The sequence below is a fragment of the Hetaerina americana genome, unplaced genomic scaffold (assembly GCF_022747635.1).
Source record: "Hetaerina americana unplaced genomic scaffold, ioHetAmer1.1.p SCAF_86, whole genome shotgun sequence".
NCBI lineage: Eukaryota > Metazoa > Arthropoda > Insecta > Odonata > Calopterygidae > Hetaerina > Hetaerina americana.
The window spans coordinates 528863-547287 of NW_027287494.1; the positions used below are offsets into that span (position 1 = coordinate 528863).

Below are 18425 nucleotides of genomic sequence, written 5' to 3' on the forward strand. Positions count from 1 at the left end.
CTTGATCTTGCCGTACCCGTCGGTTTGGAAATGTGCTTGCAATGGCTCAAAAAAAAGCCTCTTGAATGAAAAATTTCTTCCACAGCTGAAGACTTCTGAGTCGCAGTTCTCGGTGACCCCGGGCGAATTGGACGATGTGACGTCGCAGTCGCCGTTGATTGGCGGCTCCGCGTCTGGGAAGGGTGGCCTTTCAACCGTTTCGAACCACAAGGGCGTCGGGACGTCGAAGTCGGCCAACGGGAGCGTCATCACGATGACGCTGCAGAACAACCACCTCATCGTGGAGACTGAGGAACTGGCGGTGGGTCTCGAGAGAAAACGGCCTCTCCTCCACCCCCCCTCCCTCTAACCTCCCTCCCCAAACACGCCCGCCCACGGTCCAAACTTCACTATGCACGTCCCTCCCAATGCAATCCCACCCGCCGCCAAAACGCTTGTGTTATCCTGTGCAAATTGCGGTGTTTCGGTCGCAAAATTAGTGGAATATATTTGCACTTATTTGAGCCTGACATCGGTTTATTCCAAGCCAAATTTGTTTCAATATGTCCCGGATTTTGACTTGAATCGCTATCATTCGGTGAATTGCATACAAAAATACCCACACACAGACAAATGTTTCTAGATGGTTATTCACTCAGTTGCAGAGAAAAGGAAAGTTAACGACACAACAAGTTCGAAGACTTCGATTCGTAGAATTTCGATTTCAACTTAGGATTATGAGAAAGAAGACGCGTGAGCTATTGGCTGTGAACGTGGAGTTAGGTGTATTCCTATAGCCAATAATAAGAAAACTTTAGAAATCTCCTATAGCCCTATGAATCTTCCTAAGTGTCTTACTATTGGATCTAGGAATTAACATAAATTCACATAGAATCATGAGGCCATATTTTTGAGAAATACGAAGGCTAAATCAAACATTATCATTTCAGAGCATAAACTAGGGTTGTTGGAATAGTTAGTCTATCTTTAGAGTGTTTCGGATCAAAGTAGTAGGGACATAAGAAGTAGAATTTAACAAGGCAAGGGATATGCCACTGTGAGGAGGGAATTGACGACAGGTACGCTGAGTGCGAACGTTAAGAAAATCCTTGTTAACATTGAGGTATGGAGCTTGGATTTGGCGGTGCGGAAACATGGTCGTTGAAAAGAGACTTTGGGCTTCGATCGGAGGCATTTGAGGCGTGGGAGTGGAGATGGATGAAAAAGGTGAAATGGGCAGAAAGGAAAGAACACGAGGAAATTCTGTGCGCTCTATGTATTGGACGAACGTAGAGTGAGGACAGACGTATTTCTGCACCTACGTGCTTGTTTGTGTGGATGCCTGAATGTAGCTCAGCTTTTTATGAGTTTTAACGTCGAAATTAGTATCGCCAACGAATGCATCTTTTCAGAGAACGCTCTGGTGCCCATGGTTCCATTTAGCGAAGCAGTGCCCTTCACAAGTGACCGCGTGCTCTGGCCCCTTGTGAAGTCTCTCAGATCGGAACTCCCAAGCGGCGTATCATGGAAAATCCTGCGGGCATGTCATGTTTACGTCATAACGGGCCACTAGTTGCATCCAAGAAGAGTTGGGGAAAATAACCCCTTCGCTCGCTTTGCTACCTTATCAACACGAACAACTCCCTCTTGACTTGGACCGTCTACGAAAATGCTGAGACGCGCGTGTGTTTTGGATCGCGCACCTCGACGCGGTGGAATCGAATGAGCGTCGAACTGTCGTCGGCATTCCATTTTGGAGCAACTCCCAACTGTCTTTTAGGGAGACCAGCAATGGTGGAGATGGCCGCCACAGAGGCAGCGCCAGCGTAACGACGAGATGATGGACACGAAAATGCGAGATTATTGCAGCGAATAAAAAATCGACGTCATGTTCCCCACGGCACCTCCATCCGGTGACGCCATAATTACGTCAATGGTAGATAGCATTCACGTGGAGAGGAGTCCCCCGGAGATGGACAAACGCGGCGTAGACTTATCTCAAAGAAGAGCGGAAAATACTCAAAAACTTTGGGTCAACCTTTACAAATGAAATAAATAACATCCCCCATCCCTCGTTACCTCCCCCTTCCACTCACGAGAGACGTTTTAAGATGATCTTGTCTCTAATTTTGGCAGAAAATGATTCTTAAAGCTATTATTTAAATTCGTGGTTGAGTCATTGAAGTGGCGAATGGTGCGGGAGTAAGTACGTAAGAGAGAAAAGACTTCAAAAAACCCATCGAAGGTGCCGTCACTCGACGAACGGGTGTCTCTTAGTCCGCCGATGATGCTGGCGAGGGGACGGGCTGTGCGGGAGATGCCGAATGAAATTGGCACGCGAACACTCATTCCACTGCAAGCGCAGTAAGGAAGACTTTAACGGCAGAAATATTGCGGAACGTTTGGAGGCAGGCCGCGACACATTATACCGGAAGGAACAGCAGATAAACATTTTTTCTTTGTAACCACTGTGAAGGCTTCCGCGGAATAGAGCGATTGAAGATCCAAATCTTCACGTCGGACCTAAACACCGCGACTACTACGCCGGCAAAAATGTCGCACTGGAAAATACCCCCCGCAGAAAAAATCCCGAAAGATTTTAATCTTCAAACTTTATTACAAACGAAACGTGATCTCTGCAAGAATATACTTTGCAGGTGCACTAGTTCGGGTATCCGGACGGAGATTACTCTCGATAGGTCGAATCAATTCGATATTTATTTAGTTTGTTGAACAACTTCTGTTTGAAACCTGGGATGCACAATGACTTTTGGCCACTCGAAGACACTGATAGTGGGACGAATTAGAAGTACTGCTTTCGTTTAGATGTCGTTGGATTGAGTCGCTGGAAGCACGAGCAACATCCATTGGAGAGTGCACAGACAATCGGCGAACTGACACGCTTGAAAGTGAGCAACTGCTGAGGGTGTGCGAAGGGGTTGACGTGCAATCGAATGGTCAAGAAAGAGCACGCTGAGAGAGTCACCGTGGAAAATTAGAGGCGGAACTCCTCGGGTACAATAGTGATGCAAGCGCACAAGAGAGGGGTGGAAGAGAAATCCATCAAAATGTAATAAAGTTTTAAAAACCTCGGGTAAAGCAGTGTGGCAATATAGATTGGAAAAGCGGCATGGAGTAAGAAAGAAAGCTACTAGAGCTCAGATCGTTATTTAAATATTCATTAATAAGGCATCCCATGTATGTGGAGTCACTATCTAAGATGCAAGTACAGTGCGAGTACATTTTCCGGAGGCAGAAGTCAATTGTTTAGTTCTGGCGAAGCAGAGATCCAGGGATGTAACAAGAAACTCCAAACACCACCTGAAGATACAATCCTCAAAGTTCGCAGCTTATTAAATATGAGAAACCAAATATATATTCAGTAAACAAAATAGAAGCAATAAAACGATTTGGCAAGTGTTAAAGTCGATAAAAAATTCCATTTAAGTGGGAGACTACGAGTGTTGCTATTTATATTTGGAGCCTTGACAACACTAAGTGCTTTAGGTGCCATATGACGTTTCCATCTGAAATTTTGATCCTTCTAAAGCTAACTTTTTCCAGAAAATTTTGTCGTTTGATCATACCTGTAGCTTATGGATTTTACAGTGACTCGAAAATTTTGTCTCAGCGAAAAAATTGAGTTAACTCGTGCACACTTTCGTGCGATGATTTTTTACGAATTTCCACGTAGTTTATCAAGACAGGAGTGCATAGATCAACTTACTTCCACTTTTGGCAATTAATCCCCATCCTTTGCCGCTGTGAAACGCTGGTTAAAGAATTCAATCATGGCCGCCCCTCGCTCAGCGACGAAAGTCGTGAAGGTCGTCGACCAATCAGTTGTCATGCCAGAACACATTGATGCGGTGCAAGAACTATGTATTTGACTGGCCAAAACGTCGAATTGATAGGTAATCCTTCGTAGAGCCCTGATGTAGCACCAAATGACTTCTCCTTACTGCCGTTTATCAAGTAAAATTGCGTGGATAACGTTTTTTGGCGCCTGAATGAGCCGTTGATGCATTCAAAAACCATTTTTTGGAGGTACCTTAATCGGAGTGTAAAAACTGTTACGGAAATTGGTTCGAGCGCATGCAAAAGTGTATTGATTATCACGGAGAATACTTGGAAAAGCAATAAAGCCATTTTCAACAATAAATGTGCTGTCTTTCCATGATTAAGCTGAAAATATAAATAGTAACCCTCGAATCATGAATAAATAATATGTTGCAGTGGTATTTGAAGAAATGAGAATCTGGAGTTCCAGGAGTTACCAAGGAAGCGGATGTAAAAAGAATCGCAAGGTTGAGACCTAGATTACGAAGAAATTACTCTGGCGTTGGTTGATCGAGGGAAGGGCGCGGTGCAGCGGAAATCAGCAATTGAATAAGAAATGCCGAAGCATTAAAATATGAGAAATGAGATTAGCCGTGCGTCAACAAGCACGCGATGGATTGAACGAGGGTCTGCTTTCGGGTCAGCAGCGACGAGAAACCACTTCAAGGAGCACGAGGAGAATAGAGCAGATGATGAGAGCGAAGGAAGTCGCGCAAGATGGAGGTAAAGCAAACAGAAACACTTCTGCTTTGGAGAGCATTTTGAGAAAAAATATTTTAATAGGAATTCTATGCTGTGGAAGGCGATAAAGAATAATAAACTATGCAGAGAGCCTTTCTGATGTCACCGCTAACTTTCCCCTAAACGAGACCCCAGGAATCGAGGACGTAGCTCTTTAAATGTGAGGGAAATAAGACTTTTAGGCGTGACTGCTCATGAAAACAAAACATTAGTTTTAAAATCCACGGAAAGAATGGAGTTCTCACCTGAAGAATTTCTTCATACTTAGTTTAGTAGTTCGGATTTTTTTTAGAAAATGCGCGAAAGAATTTTTGGAGGCAAAAGACAAACAGAATTTGATGGCGATCGCTAAATTTAAGGCATTTGCCTGCATCAGTTACTGCAAACAGAATACCTCAAATTCTGAAAAGTAAAGGAATGCCATGTGATAACGGACCAGCTTTGCTCAACCATGTTCAGCAAAGATGACTTTAATTAAATCTGAAGCACGCAAAGAAGAGCAGTTGGAAAATAAAGGGAGGAAAATTAAAACAATGAAAGTACTTGAACTTTCCCCATGATCTTTCGTTGCCATCTCATCGAGGGACACTGGACAGTAAAAAATTGCGTCCGGACCGGACAGCAAAAATTAGCAGAGAAAGAGTCGACCCTGAAGAGTGTGCCGGTGAATACCGCCCTGTTAATGGAACTGAAAACAATTGATAGCGCGGTTAGGATAAACAAGAAAAAATATAATACTATAGAGGTGACTGATTAAGAAAAAATAAAAACAGGGTAAGGGATATTTATATGTTGAAGATTTTTTTGAATGAAGACAATATCATCACCAATAGAAAAAACAATATTCACATAATAAGCAAAGCAGCGTAAGATCAAAGATGCAATACGAAGATTTTATGCGCGGTGAAAAATAAATTTAAACCACAAAAAGTTCCCTTAATATCAGATCACTAACACTCATCCGATCCTCTCCTAATACGAGATAGAAATGATGGTATTTGCAGGGATAATAAAATTGGATACGATTGAATTACGACCCCGAAGAAGAATAATGGCAATGCGATTTTCGGAAGACTAACGAAATTATATAAAATTTAAAACGAATAACTTTTTGAGTTAGGATTTTAGATAGTAGGGGACTCAATAAACTGATAGAGAATATCTTTCCAGAGACAAAAATGGAGAAAAAACGGAAAGAGGAAAGGCATTGATGAAACTGGAATACGAAAGTAGAGTAATGTAAGTAAGGCACGGATAGGGTTGAGAACCTCGCCACGGTCATTCCAAGAATGATGACTACTTTGAGAGATGAGAATGGAAAATAGCAATCGCCTTAGGTCCCCCGCCCCCTCCGTGTGTCTTCCCATCCGTCCCCCTATTCTCTTGAGTGAAGCTTCAAGAGGTTTGGACTCTTATTGATTTTCGGTCGGACCTTTCAATGCATACTTTTAAGTAATGTTGAAAAATGCTATGATTTGTGTGAGTGAGACCTTATGTGGAGCCAGTCACGAGGCTATTCTCATGGCCTCCACTTGCCCCGACTTGCAACGAAGATCACTTCGGCCTGAAGATTTCTCCAGGACTGGGGGTGAAACAGTTGTCTAACAAGACATCCTACGAGACGGACATTCCCGGAAGGAGTATGGAACGAGCATTCAAGTAATTAAAATCATCTACTCATTTCGTAAGTCTTGTCTGTTATCAGGATTCGCGTGAATTTCGTGAGATTTTGGATGTATGCTCTCTTCCTAGCGTGATCGACGTTGAAAATAGCAATAAATGTATTTATGTCCTCTTTTTCATTTCGCATCACATCATTAACTTTTTAAACAAATCATTTTTCCTGTCGCAATCGAGCTTCGTAGAAATACCCGAGCGAGCAAGTGAGAAAATGTACTATATATCTTCAAATTTTAGCGCATCTACCTCTGTCGATAGTCGTCTAAATCTACCCTTACGTTCGATGTTTGACTGTAATCAATGCTGTCTTTTAAGCACGTTATACATTTCCCAGTCCAAGGCAAATACAGCAAAATAGCAGCAGGGCAGACCAATTAGTTCGTGTCAAAAAGTGGTGGAACTAGAGGTGGTAGGACAGGTGACAGTGGAGTCCAAAGCAAATGCACTTCAGATTGGAGTGAATCAATATTCAGTAATAATAGTCCTTCCTTTTGGTCGACAGCCAAAAGCCTCCTCTTTCCTTCTTAAATGGAAGTAGATTCAATAAAATAATTCAATTCTTTGAGCTGAGCGCCAGCGAAAATTTGAAGAAACTGAAGACGTACGGCTTTGGGTTTTACTTTCTTTCCATGCACTCGGCCGTAGTACGTTCTTTATCTATTTATTAAGAAACTGAAGTTGAATGTGAAGTGTGGGCTGATCATCTAATTGCTCCCTTTTTGGGAGAGGACATACTACTTCAATCCCGTTTCTAACAAGTATTAAAAGACATCGAATAATGGCAGCTTCTTTGCCACTGCTACGAGGCACACGCAAATGTTGGCCACAGAAAGCCGTTTTGCAACACATGGCGTGGTATCCCGGTGATCAGAGGCCTTTGACTTTGGATCAAGTATCAAACAGTGCTCCGGGTAGAGGCCTGCTGTCCATTTTTAATTATTAAAATTTGTTTTCCCGATGAGTGCGTCTATTAATTCCTTGTTCTTCATTTGATCATTTCTGGTTTCTAAAATACGATCGAATATCTTAGACTTAACTAAGAAAATTTACCGCACCAAGCCATGGGATGATAATAATACGCGCAATACTGAGGCGCTATGTAAGAAATTTAATATGAGAGTTGAGCAAAACAGTCTGTTATCATCAATTATTATATGCTGTCCATATTTTCCACCATAAAACATAAAACTTAAGTATGGAGAAAGGAGTGCGCTGGCAACATCCTATTTTGCTCTTCTTGTCTCCCTTTCTCAGGCCTTCCCCCGTTAAACCGATGTTCACGGCGCCCACTCACTCTGCCTGCCTCCTCCCTCTCCCGAAAGTACGAGGGCAGGCTGAAAAGTAATGCACACATGCTTGTAGAGCGCGATCGAAATGACCTTCAGAAGCACAACAGGTGGCAGGTGGAAGTAACATTCCCCCTCAATACTAATGCTCAGGTTTGAGGTCGTTGCGTTCATCCATTGTATTACGAGAAGTCAAAGTATGGAGGCGTGTTCTAGTGCCATGTCAACGCGAGTCAAACAGCGTGCTATTATCGAATTTTTAACTTCTGAAAAAGTGACTCCAACTGAGATTCAACGTCGTCGTTTAAAGGCTGTTTATGGTGACGATGCTGTTGATACGGTCTCCTGCAAATCGATGGGTAGTAGAGTTTCGTGGTTGGAAAGCCTGGAAAAGCTATAATTGTTGATGAAACTCGCAGTGGACGTCCGATCACTGCCACAGACCATAAACATCGCAAACTCGTATTTGAAGAGTTGATTCAAAATGACTGGCAAGTCAGTCAAAAGTCTATCACAAACCATATTTGGAACCATCCAAGGAACGTGTGGGATTCATTATTGAACAATTGCGATGCCGTAATATGTGTGCGCGATGGGCACCACGCCTTCTCACAGACGAGATCAAACGGCGTCGATCGAAATGCTGAGAGCAACATTTGCAGCGCTACCTTGACGAAGGAGACCACTTTCTTTTTGAATATTGTGACGGGGGATGAGTCATGGGTCCACCGACCCGGAAGAGAAAAGACAAAGCGCTGAATAGCGACATCCGCCTTCTCCTCAGGCGTAAAAGTTCAGAAGACAACCGTGCGCAAAAAAACTTCTTTTGACTGTGTTTTGGAATGCTCACCGAGTTTTTGGGACCAGTTTTCTTGATCGAGGGACAACGGTAAATTCTTCTCAGTATATACAGACTCTAAATTACCTCCGACGTCGACTTTGTCGTGTTGAAGGCAGCAGCCTGGCGCCAATAATCTTGCAACATGACAACGCTCGTCCACACACCCCGCAACTGGAGAGGCTCTGCGGAACCTGAAATTTGAACCGATTCCACACCCTCCTTATTCCCCCGATCTAGCGCCTTGCGATTTTTATTTTATTCCTCAACTCAAGAGACACCTCAAGATTACACCTCGGACGATGAGGTGAAGGCAGCTGTCAAGTCCTGAATTCGAGAAAAGTCGGAAGAGTTTTTCAGTGACGGAATGAAAAAACTTGTTACACGTTGGGAGAAATTTGTTTGCCCTAACGGTGACTATGTTCAAAAATAAATATATGCGATTTTGAAACTTCAGAATTGTACTTAAATGTACTTTTGGCCCGATCTTGCTATTTGTTTTTGTTCGCGCTCTTCAAGCATGTGTGCATTACTTTTCAGCCTACCATCGTACCGCGTGCCAGTTACGGGTGGAAAGGGGAAATTACTTCAGATAAAATGTCGTCATTTGACTCCGGCGAATGCGGTTTCCTGTTACCAATTCATGCCTCAACGCGGAAGGGAATGGGTTTGATACATGGCCTACGAACCGAAGGTGATGATTTGGATTTATGACGAGGAACTATTAGGTACCTCTCATAGTGAGTACTTACCCAGGCTTCCGCTAAAAAACATGAGGTCCCCAAGTGCTAGCGAGCGTGCGCCGGGGTAAATTGTTTGTTTTATGCCCAAAAAATATGCATATGCGTCGATTCGAATCCTTTTCGTTACATGCAGTAACTCGGCTTCCTCCGTGATGTGAACAATCAACGCAGTGAAACCGCAAGTGAAAGTAACGAGAGACCACGACTTGCGCCTTCATAGACGAATAATAACGTTTCAGGTACATGTCCGTCCCACATCTGTTTTACTCTCCCCTCTAGTCATTTTCCTTTTTATATCAATTCTATGAAAATGTACGCTTGAAATGTACGTCTACATTTTCCTATTGTCATAGTCAAGAACCCATTTAATTCAAGGCATTTCCTTTTCCTTTGGCTAAAAAGGTAGTACTTGTATATAACATTTTCAACATTTAAGTAACTAAACTCGTACTTAAGGGAGCAGTCAAGGCCAAAACTACCACAGTGAATGGAGAGAATCTGTGTGTATATATATATATATATATATATATATATATATATATATATATATATATATATATATATATATATAAATTAAATTTAAAATTGTGGTTGTCAAAGCGATAAAGGGTCGATTCCATTCTCCCCACTGTTTTCCCTTTTGAAATGACTTCTCTAGTTTTAAAACATATTTCCGTCGGACTATGGTCCAACGGAAGTATGTTTTAAACCCCCCCATTCCCCTTCATAATCCGTTACTCGGATACCTTTCACTTTTGCCCAAACCCTTCCCTTCTCCTTCACTAATTACTCCTTCCCGTTCCACTCAGTCCCTTGGTATCTGTTTTTCCTCCCCCCCTTCTTCCTCTTAACCAATACGTTTAAAGTCCCCTCCCCTTTCTATCTTCTAACTATTTCGATTGGTCCCCCAACTCCCAATGTTTCTATATAAATATGACTTTGTCTCCGGTTGTTTACTTTCAACCTTGTGTTGGAGGTGTTTTCCCTTCGGTTCGCTGAAGAGGGCCACTTTGTGGCCGAAACACGCGTGTTCGACGCATTTCCTGGTTGCTCTTTACCTGTTCTTCAGATTCTCCCAGAAGTTGGGCCCTTTTGAGTGTGTGTTTCTTGAGTGCAGGTGTGTGTGATTGGTCTGTACCAATCAAAAAGTGTGTGCTTGAGAATATCCTGGAATCTTTAACGGGGTCTACTCTACAGCCTCGTGAAGGATTCCATCTCCAGCTGAAATTCTTCAACAGGGTCTCACAGCCTCGTGAAGGATTTCAGTCAGGATAGTGTGCGTGTGGCTGTGTGTTGGTCCCTGACGCGGATTAATTTCCCGTAAACCACCAAAGAGGGTATTCTGGACGAGAGGTTGTGGTTGGTCCCGGACGTGATTCCCGTTAAACCAACACAACAATTGGTCTGACGAGAGATTGGCAACTAATTTTTACGGCCATTGGAGTTTTCTTCCCCATTCTTATTTAATTGAGAGGCCGTAGAGCTCACTATTTCTTACTACAAAGAAAGGGCACTCACAATTTGTTATTTGACGTTTCGACAGCTCGGCTGTCGTCTTCAGAATGGCGTTCTCGGGGGAGAGCGGAGAGGACATGTGCGGGGGAGAGGTGGGGGAAGGAGAGGTAGGGGACCAATAGCAAATGAACAAAGGGGTGGGGGGGGATATGTAGGCAGTCATATGATGCATTTAGTGGGCTCGGTTGAGCCCGGGCGGTTTAAAGGATTGGGCCACCCAGATATGCGCCATCTCGCGGGTTCTCACCTCTTTTACTATATGCTAGCAGATTTGGGAAGGATTTCAATCACCGAAACGGATAAGCAGTCGTCAAAAGATTGATTTTGGGAAGCAGTGTGAGTAGACCTCTACCGCGCACATGTCCTCTCCGCTCTGCCCCGAGAACGCCATTCTGAAGACGACAGCCGAGCTGTCGAAACGTCAAATAACACAGAAACAAAAAAGAGGCTCACTATTTTTCGAATTTTCGGTGGTCGTGACCACCTTTATCAAGGAAGAGAGGGACAGAACTGAAGGGAATGCGAAGGCTGGAGCGATGGATGGAAGGGGAAGGTGGGGAGAGAATTCCGAAGGGACGGGTTTGGAGGGGCAGCGTCAGAAGGGTGGGGAAAATGTAAAAGGTGATGGGGGTGGAAGGGGGATGAAAATATATTCGGAGCAGGGTAATTAATGCCTAACATTGATTCCTGGCCAGTTCCAGGACTCCAAGAGTCAGATGAAGGATTGCTCTAATGTTTTCAGTTTCAGAGGAGGATCAGAGGGTGGGAGGGATACTATGATGGATACACTTTAGCATTTATCAAAGGGAATGCTGTTTTCGGAGGCGTGTTTGGGGATAGGGAGCATATCAATTAGGGAAGAGTTTTTGCATGAGGCTCGGTGGTTGTTGATTCTGATATTTAGGGGTGTGGTGCACTGCCCAATATAATAGGCAGGGCAAAGTTGGCACTTCAGAAGAGACACAACATTGCTAGATGTGCAAGTAGAGGAGGGAATTGGTGGGAGAGAGTTAAAAAGCGGGTGGGAGAGGGATGGGATTTTGGTTTTGAAAATAGGGCATGTTTTGCATCTGGGTTTATTGCATGGCGTGGGAGTGGTTTTATATATACATGTATATATGTATATATGTATATATGTATATATGTTTATATGTATAAATGTATACATGTATACATGTGTGTATGTGTGTATGTGTGTATATGTGTATATGTATGTATGTATATGTATATATATATATATACATATGTATATTTGTATATACATATGTATATATATACATATGTATATATGTATATATATACATATACATATGTATATATATATACATATACATATGTATATATATATACATATGAACATATGTATGTATATATATATATACATATGAACATATGTATGTATATATATATACATATGTACATATGTATGTATATATATATACATATGTACATATGTATGTATATATATATACATATGTACATATGTATGTATATATATATACATATGTACATATGTATGTATATATATATACATATGTACATATGTATGTATATATATATACATATGTACATATGTATGTATATATATACATATGTACATATGTACATATGTATATATATACATATGTATATATGTATGTATATATACATATATACATATGTATATATGTATATATATACACATATATACATATGTATATATGTATATATATAGTATATATACTAGCTGAATACCCGGCTTTGCACGGGTTAGGGAGAAACAATAATATAAATATACTATATAAATGAAAACAACAAATTATAAAGTACAATAATACACTACTTCATACAAATTTAAGAATCTTTTTTATTTAACACCTGTTTATAAACTACATTTTTTGTTTCATATCCAGGAGAAAGAATATATAAATTTTTAGGCGAACCTACTCTGGAGCAAGCAACATAAAGTTGCCCGTGGCTAAAACATGGCGATCTTAGATCAACACCACAAAACTTTAAAGACTGTCCCTGTGATTTATCAATGGTAATTGAAAAAGCTAGCCGGACTGGAAACTGTAATCTTTTAAAGTTGAAGGGAAGATCAGTTGGGATTAGAGGTATCCGTGGAATAAAAATTATTTCACCTTTTCCAGTTAAAATGACTGCCTGGATTATATTTTTCATTAATTTTGTCACACACAATCGTGTCCCATTGCAGAGTTTTGGTGGATCTAAATTTCGCAATTAAATGATTGGAGATCCTACTTTAAGTATAAGGCGATGTTGTGGCAATCCAGCTGGATCAAGTGAATTTAGGAATTCCGTTGGATAATTGACGGCTTCGTCAGCATCCACTACGGTATCAACCGATTTATATTCAATCACGTCTCCTGGCAGCATGGCTAGTATCTCCTTGTTAATTTTATTAACATCATCGTTCTTAGGAGCAAGAATGGCTCTTTCTCGCAACCATTCTAAATTTTTATAATTTTGATTAACGTTAGGATAGACTGCTTGTATCATATCGCGGACAGTTTTCACCGATACACATAAATCTGATGACAATTTTATCATACCAGATGCTTCAATAACTAATCTATCTTCTCCAATCTCCAAAAGTTTATTTGCAAAATTTTGAGCATTCCCATCTCTTAAGAGGATTCGTATGTTTTGTTTAAGGCTAATTTCTTGGACATGATTCCATAGAACCGAATGTTTTAAACAGGCATAAATTTCATCGGCTGGAGTCGATTTTGGAATGTCAGGCAGAGTTTGACGGAAGTCTCCACACAGGAGTACCAGAGCTCCTCTCATTGAACTGCAGTTTCCTCTAAGATCTTGAAGTGTTGCGTTGAGGGCCTCAAGAGATTTTTTATGAGCCATCGTACACTCATCCCTTACTATCAATTTACATTCTATAAGAACTTGTACCTGGCCGCTTGTTTTATTTATATGACATGTGGGATTTGCTTGTCGGGAAATATTAAGTGGCAACTTAAGAGCAGAGTGGGCTGTTCTTCCTCCTTCCATTAATTTCGCTGCAATACCTGAAGATGCAACGGCTAGAGAAATTTCTCCATGAACCCTGATTTCAGCGAGAACTAAATTAATTAAAAATGTTTTTCCCGTGCCACCAGCAGCATCAAGAAAAATAATACCTCCTTCTTGTTTATCTACTTGATCCATTATTGTTTCGTACGCGAATTTCTGATCTTCATTGAGAAGTGGCTTTTTATCCGCGATGTATGCTTCTAAGTCTAAAACATTGTAGCTAGTTTCACGTATATAATCTGGATAAAATGCACCCTGTTGATCTTGTACAGGTGCAAAAAGACCGAGTTCTACTAAAGTCTTGTTAACCATGGTGATACAATTTTCCTCAAAAATAATCAAAGTTTTAAAAAATGTCGGAGTTAAACGTAATATCCAATGTAGGATTTTCACTTCGAACTTTAGCCAGTATATCCTCACTCATTGATTCTTTATATTTCTCCCATATTGTTTTTGGGTTAGATGGATTACAGGAGGTTATTATGATGGCAAACAAAATTCGGATTTGTCCTGGAAGAGAAATCAAACTGGCCTCTCGCAATGAGTCATCCCAGTGTTGATCTCCTTCTAGCAACCCTAAATTCTGGCTAGCTTCTCTGAATGTCTCACATATTTCTCCGTTTACCGTTCTTAATTCTGCAAATGAGCGAGGTCCTCTAATGGTATGTAGACGCATTCTTAAAAAATAACATTCGGCGTTGTTAGGATGGACTGTGTAGACTCGGCCCAATGCGTCACATGAATAAATATTATTCTCAGGATCAAAGTTGCCCATTTTTCTTCTACAAAAGACTTTCCTTGATGTATTCCACGTAAAATATCTCGACAATTCTGAATACAATAGTGTTCTTGCAAAAGTATCCTGCTGGCATAGTTGGAAAAATGATGTTTCTATGACAGCAAAAATGTAAACAAATTACATACATACAAACAAACACTCTCCTTTATATATATAGATATATATATATATACATATGTACATATGTATGTGTATATATATATATATGTACATATGTATATATATACATATGTACATATGTATATGTTCATATATATATATATATATATAAATATATAAAAACACAGATGTAGATTTTTAGAATATAGAGACACAAAGAAAGGACACTCACAATTTGTTATTTTACGTTTCGACAGCACGGCTGTCGTCTTCAGAATGGCGTTCTCGGGGAAGAGCGGAGAGGGTGTGCGGGGGAGAGGTGGGGGAAGGAGAGGTAAAGGGACCAATAGGAAATGAACAAGGGGGTGGGGGGATATGTAGGCAGCCAATTGATGCATTCAGTGGGCTTGGTTCAGCCCGGGCGGTTTGAATGATTGGGATGGCGCATATCTGGGTGGCCCAATCATTCAAACCGCCCGGGCTGAACCAAGCCCACTGAATGCATCAATTGGCTGCCTACATATCCCCCCACCCCCTTGTTCATTTCCTATTGGTCCCTTTACCTCTCCTTCCCCCACCTCTCCCCCGCACACCCTCTCCGCTCTTCCCCGAGAACGCCATTCTGAAGACGACAGCCGTGCTGTCGAAACGTAAAATAACAAATTGTGAGTGTCCTTTCTTTGTGTCTCTATATTCTAAAAATCTACATCTGTGTTTTTATATATTTGTGTGTCGCCGATGAGCGTTCCATTTCGAAGATATTTTATATATATATATACATATATACATACATGTATATATATATATATATACATATATATATACATGTATATATATATACATATATATACATGTATATATATATACATATATATATGAATTGAAGTGGGATGTGAGGCACACATCCCAACAATCTCAAAAATATTATTGCTTGATCTTGGATGAGGCGACTCCACTTAGGCCCAAAGAAATACGAATAGATGCACTTCATTGAAAAGAAATCAACTCATCCTTACATTTATACACTGAAAGGGGAAGTGGGAATTATAGTTAAACACGTAGAATAAAGCGTCCACGCTAACATGGGGCATTACACGGGGAAAATACATTGGGAGAAGTTTAGTTTAAAAAGTTTCACATTAATAATTCTTGGCACAAAGGGGACAAGGTAAATTGTGTAAAGAACCGGATGTAGTGTAATTAAGATTGGTGTGAAAAGTAAGCGGAGTTTCCATATTCAAGTGATCATGAATTTTCACAAAGTAGAACCTGAATTTCCTCGTATCATTTGATTTGGAAATAATTAATTCAACATACTAATTTCCATCGTATTCAGTAAAGAATGTCTTTTCCGAGTACTGAGCAAACTCCGGAGTCTATCTTCCAGCTTCGTAAAAAAAAGCTGCCAACTGGATCGATTGGACTTCTCGTTGAAGATGAGGAAGTAATCAATATTGGTATATCTATCACTTTATCCTAATTTAAGGCAAAAACAGACATTAAATAAGCAAATTAGTGGAAGAAAATGCTAATAGAATACGTGTAACAGTTGGGAGAGAGTAAGTTGGACTGTGAAGTCAGAAAATTGGCAGCAAAAATGATGGGAGAAGCCCTAGTTTGTTAAAGTATGCAAAAGGATAGCAAATGTGAGAAGGGCAGTTGAGAGGGAAAGCAGAATGTGAAAAATAGTGAAAATATACAACTATCGTAAGTGGTTGTATAGCACGACAGTTTGGAGCAAATATCATGCATACTTTTTGAGAAATATTTCTCAAACCCCAAAGGATTTCGGCAATAATTTGAGTTACTGATAAAACCCAACCTCTCTACATGGCCGACAATCTATGGTGATAAAAATTGAGTCGTTCGTTTGTAAAATATTGAACGAAATAATAAAACGTGCAAATTAAAAATAAAATCCAGATTAATATTCATTTACACGATTACATGGAATACCCAGACAATGGTGTATATTTTACGGCGGACTAGAATTATAGGTGATAACCGCCGGTAGAGTGTGTTTCACCTGGAACAATAGCATTTTACTGAAAAAAAATTAATAGCCCTTTATACGTTAGCCGGACGTTCGCCGATTTATGTTTTTTTCCAACATGAGACATTTTTTGGATATTGAACATAATAAAACGGGTTATTGCTTCCATTCTTCCTTCTCTATCCGGATTTGTTGACCCGTCGACTGGTTCCTTGGACTTCTCCGGTTATTGCGGCCTCTTCCACTGGCAATTGGCTCAAACTGTTGAACGTCTCGTTGCCTCCACGGTGTATTTCTATGAGATACTCAAACATTTTAATATTTAATACCGCACCACAGAGAAGGTATGCCTACCTCGCAGCCTCCGCAAGCTCTCGCACAGTGAATGTAACGAATTGGCTGGTGGCCCCGCCTCATGGAGACGGGACCAGGGGCAACGCTCTCCGAAGAATGCTCCGTGCAGATGCTGAGATCTAATATGCCATGTTTTGAAAGCCAAAAAGAAAGAATGGAGAATGAGAGCCAGGAGAAACGGCAAGATAGGGCTGAACTCGGGGTGGTGTACTCGAGACTCAAAATAGAAAGGTCCTCCGCTACCAAAGAATGTAAAACCAGTGCGACATACTTTCCCAAAGAGGACTAGAAAGGTTGATCCTCTCGAAAAAATTATCTGTAAGTTCCTAGCTACTTTTTGGGTAGACGAAACCCTATAAAAGTAGTGGTCAGTAGATTATTTGCCCACTTAATTAATTCGTTTTGTTCGTCCGATTCTTAATGCAGACCTGATTTTATTGCATAGTAACTTGAAAATGCAACATTTTTTTTAGTGTAGCAAAAGATTCCATGATAACATTCTTGGGATAAATAATTGAAGGTGGAACAGTTAACATACATCAGAAGTATCCTGGACCAAAATAGTGAAAGTTGTTGAAGCTTAATAAGAATTGCACCAGGCAAAGAAGCTTTCACAATGAGGAGGGAATTGATGACAGGGACGCTGATCAAGAATGCTAAGAAAATCCTTGGCAAAACTGGTAAATGAATCATGATTTTGTACGGCACGGAAACATGGTTATTAAAGCAAGTTGATTGGAGGCGTAAATGAGAGGTTTTTCAAAAGCAAGGGTGCAAAAGGATGGAGAAGGTGAAGTGGAGAGAAAGGAAAGCAAACGAGGAAGTGCTAGGTATGGTGGGGAGGGGAGAGAATTTTTGGGAGAAATGGAAAGGGGATAAGAAAGAAGAGCGCAGATGGCAGTGGAATGTTGAAGGTTGTGATGGAGGAGAGACTGTTGGGCCGACGAGGATGGGGGAGGAGTAGGATAGGTATGCTGGACGGGATGATGGGGGAAGGAGGCATGAGGACTTGAGCACTATTTTAATGTCAGATGCCAGGTTGTGTCTCGCTAGGAATTGTTGAGTCTGTGTTCATCCAAAGCCTACTTTAACGGATAGAATACCAAAAGTAATTAGTAGTTTGCGTGATTTTTGTTACACACTACTGTTCATATGTAATGAATTCCTCCTTGAACTCTTTATCTCAAACTATGTTTCCTCATTCACCTTTTTACACCTCCCATGGCCCAGGGGAAAGTCGAATTATTGTTCAGAAGAGTACAATGTTGTTATTGTTCAAAGAGGAAAACCTACAACCTACCTACCTAACCTACCTACCTAACCTACCTTTCCTAACCTACTTGATTTGAAGTCATAGAGGCAGACCAAGGTTAAGCCAGAAAAATTAATATTATTGAATTGGTAAACTTTTGTTTCTGGCGATTTTTTTACATTTATTAAAAAATGGAGGTAACTCGAGGGAGATTAGGCAGCAAGCAAATGCTTTGCTTAGGAAATCAAACAAGTGAATATTTTTGTGTTTTAATTT

General features: G+C 40.7%; 1 protein-coding gene across 1 annotated transcript in view; it reads left to right on the forward strand.

Annotated features, from left to right (window-relative positions):
• The window catches only part of LOC139698461 (uncharacterized), a 359062-nt gene that overhangs the window by 288961 nt on the left and 51676 nt on the right, over positions 1 to 18425 (forward strand). Inside the window, exon 4 of the mRNA XM_071597343.1 lies at positions 86 to 301. Coding sequence (XP_071453444.1) covers positions 86 to 301 — 216 coding nt within the window. The remainder of the gene's footprint in view (positions 1 to 85; positions 302 to 18425) is intronic.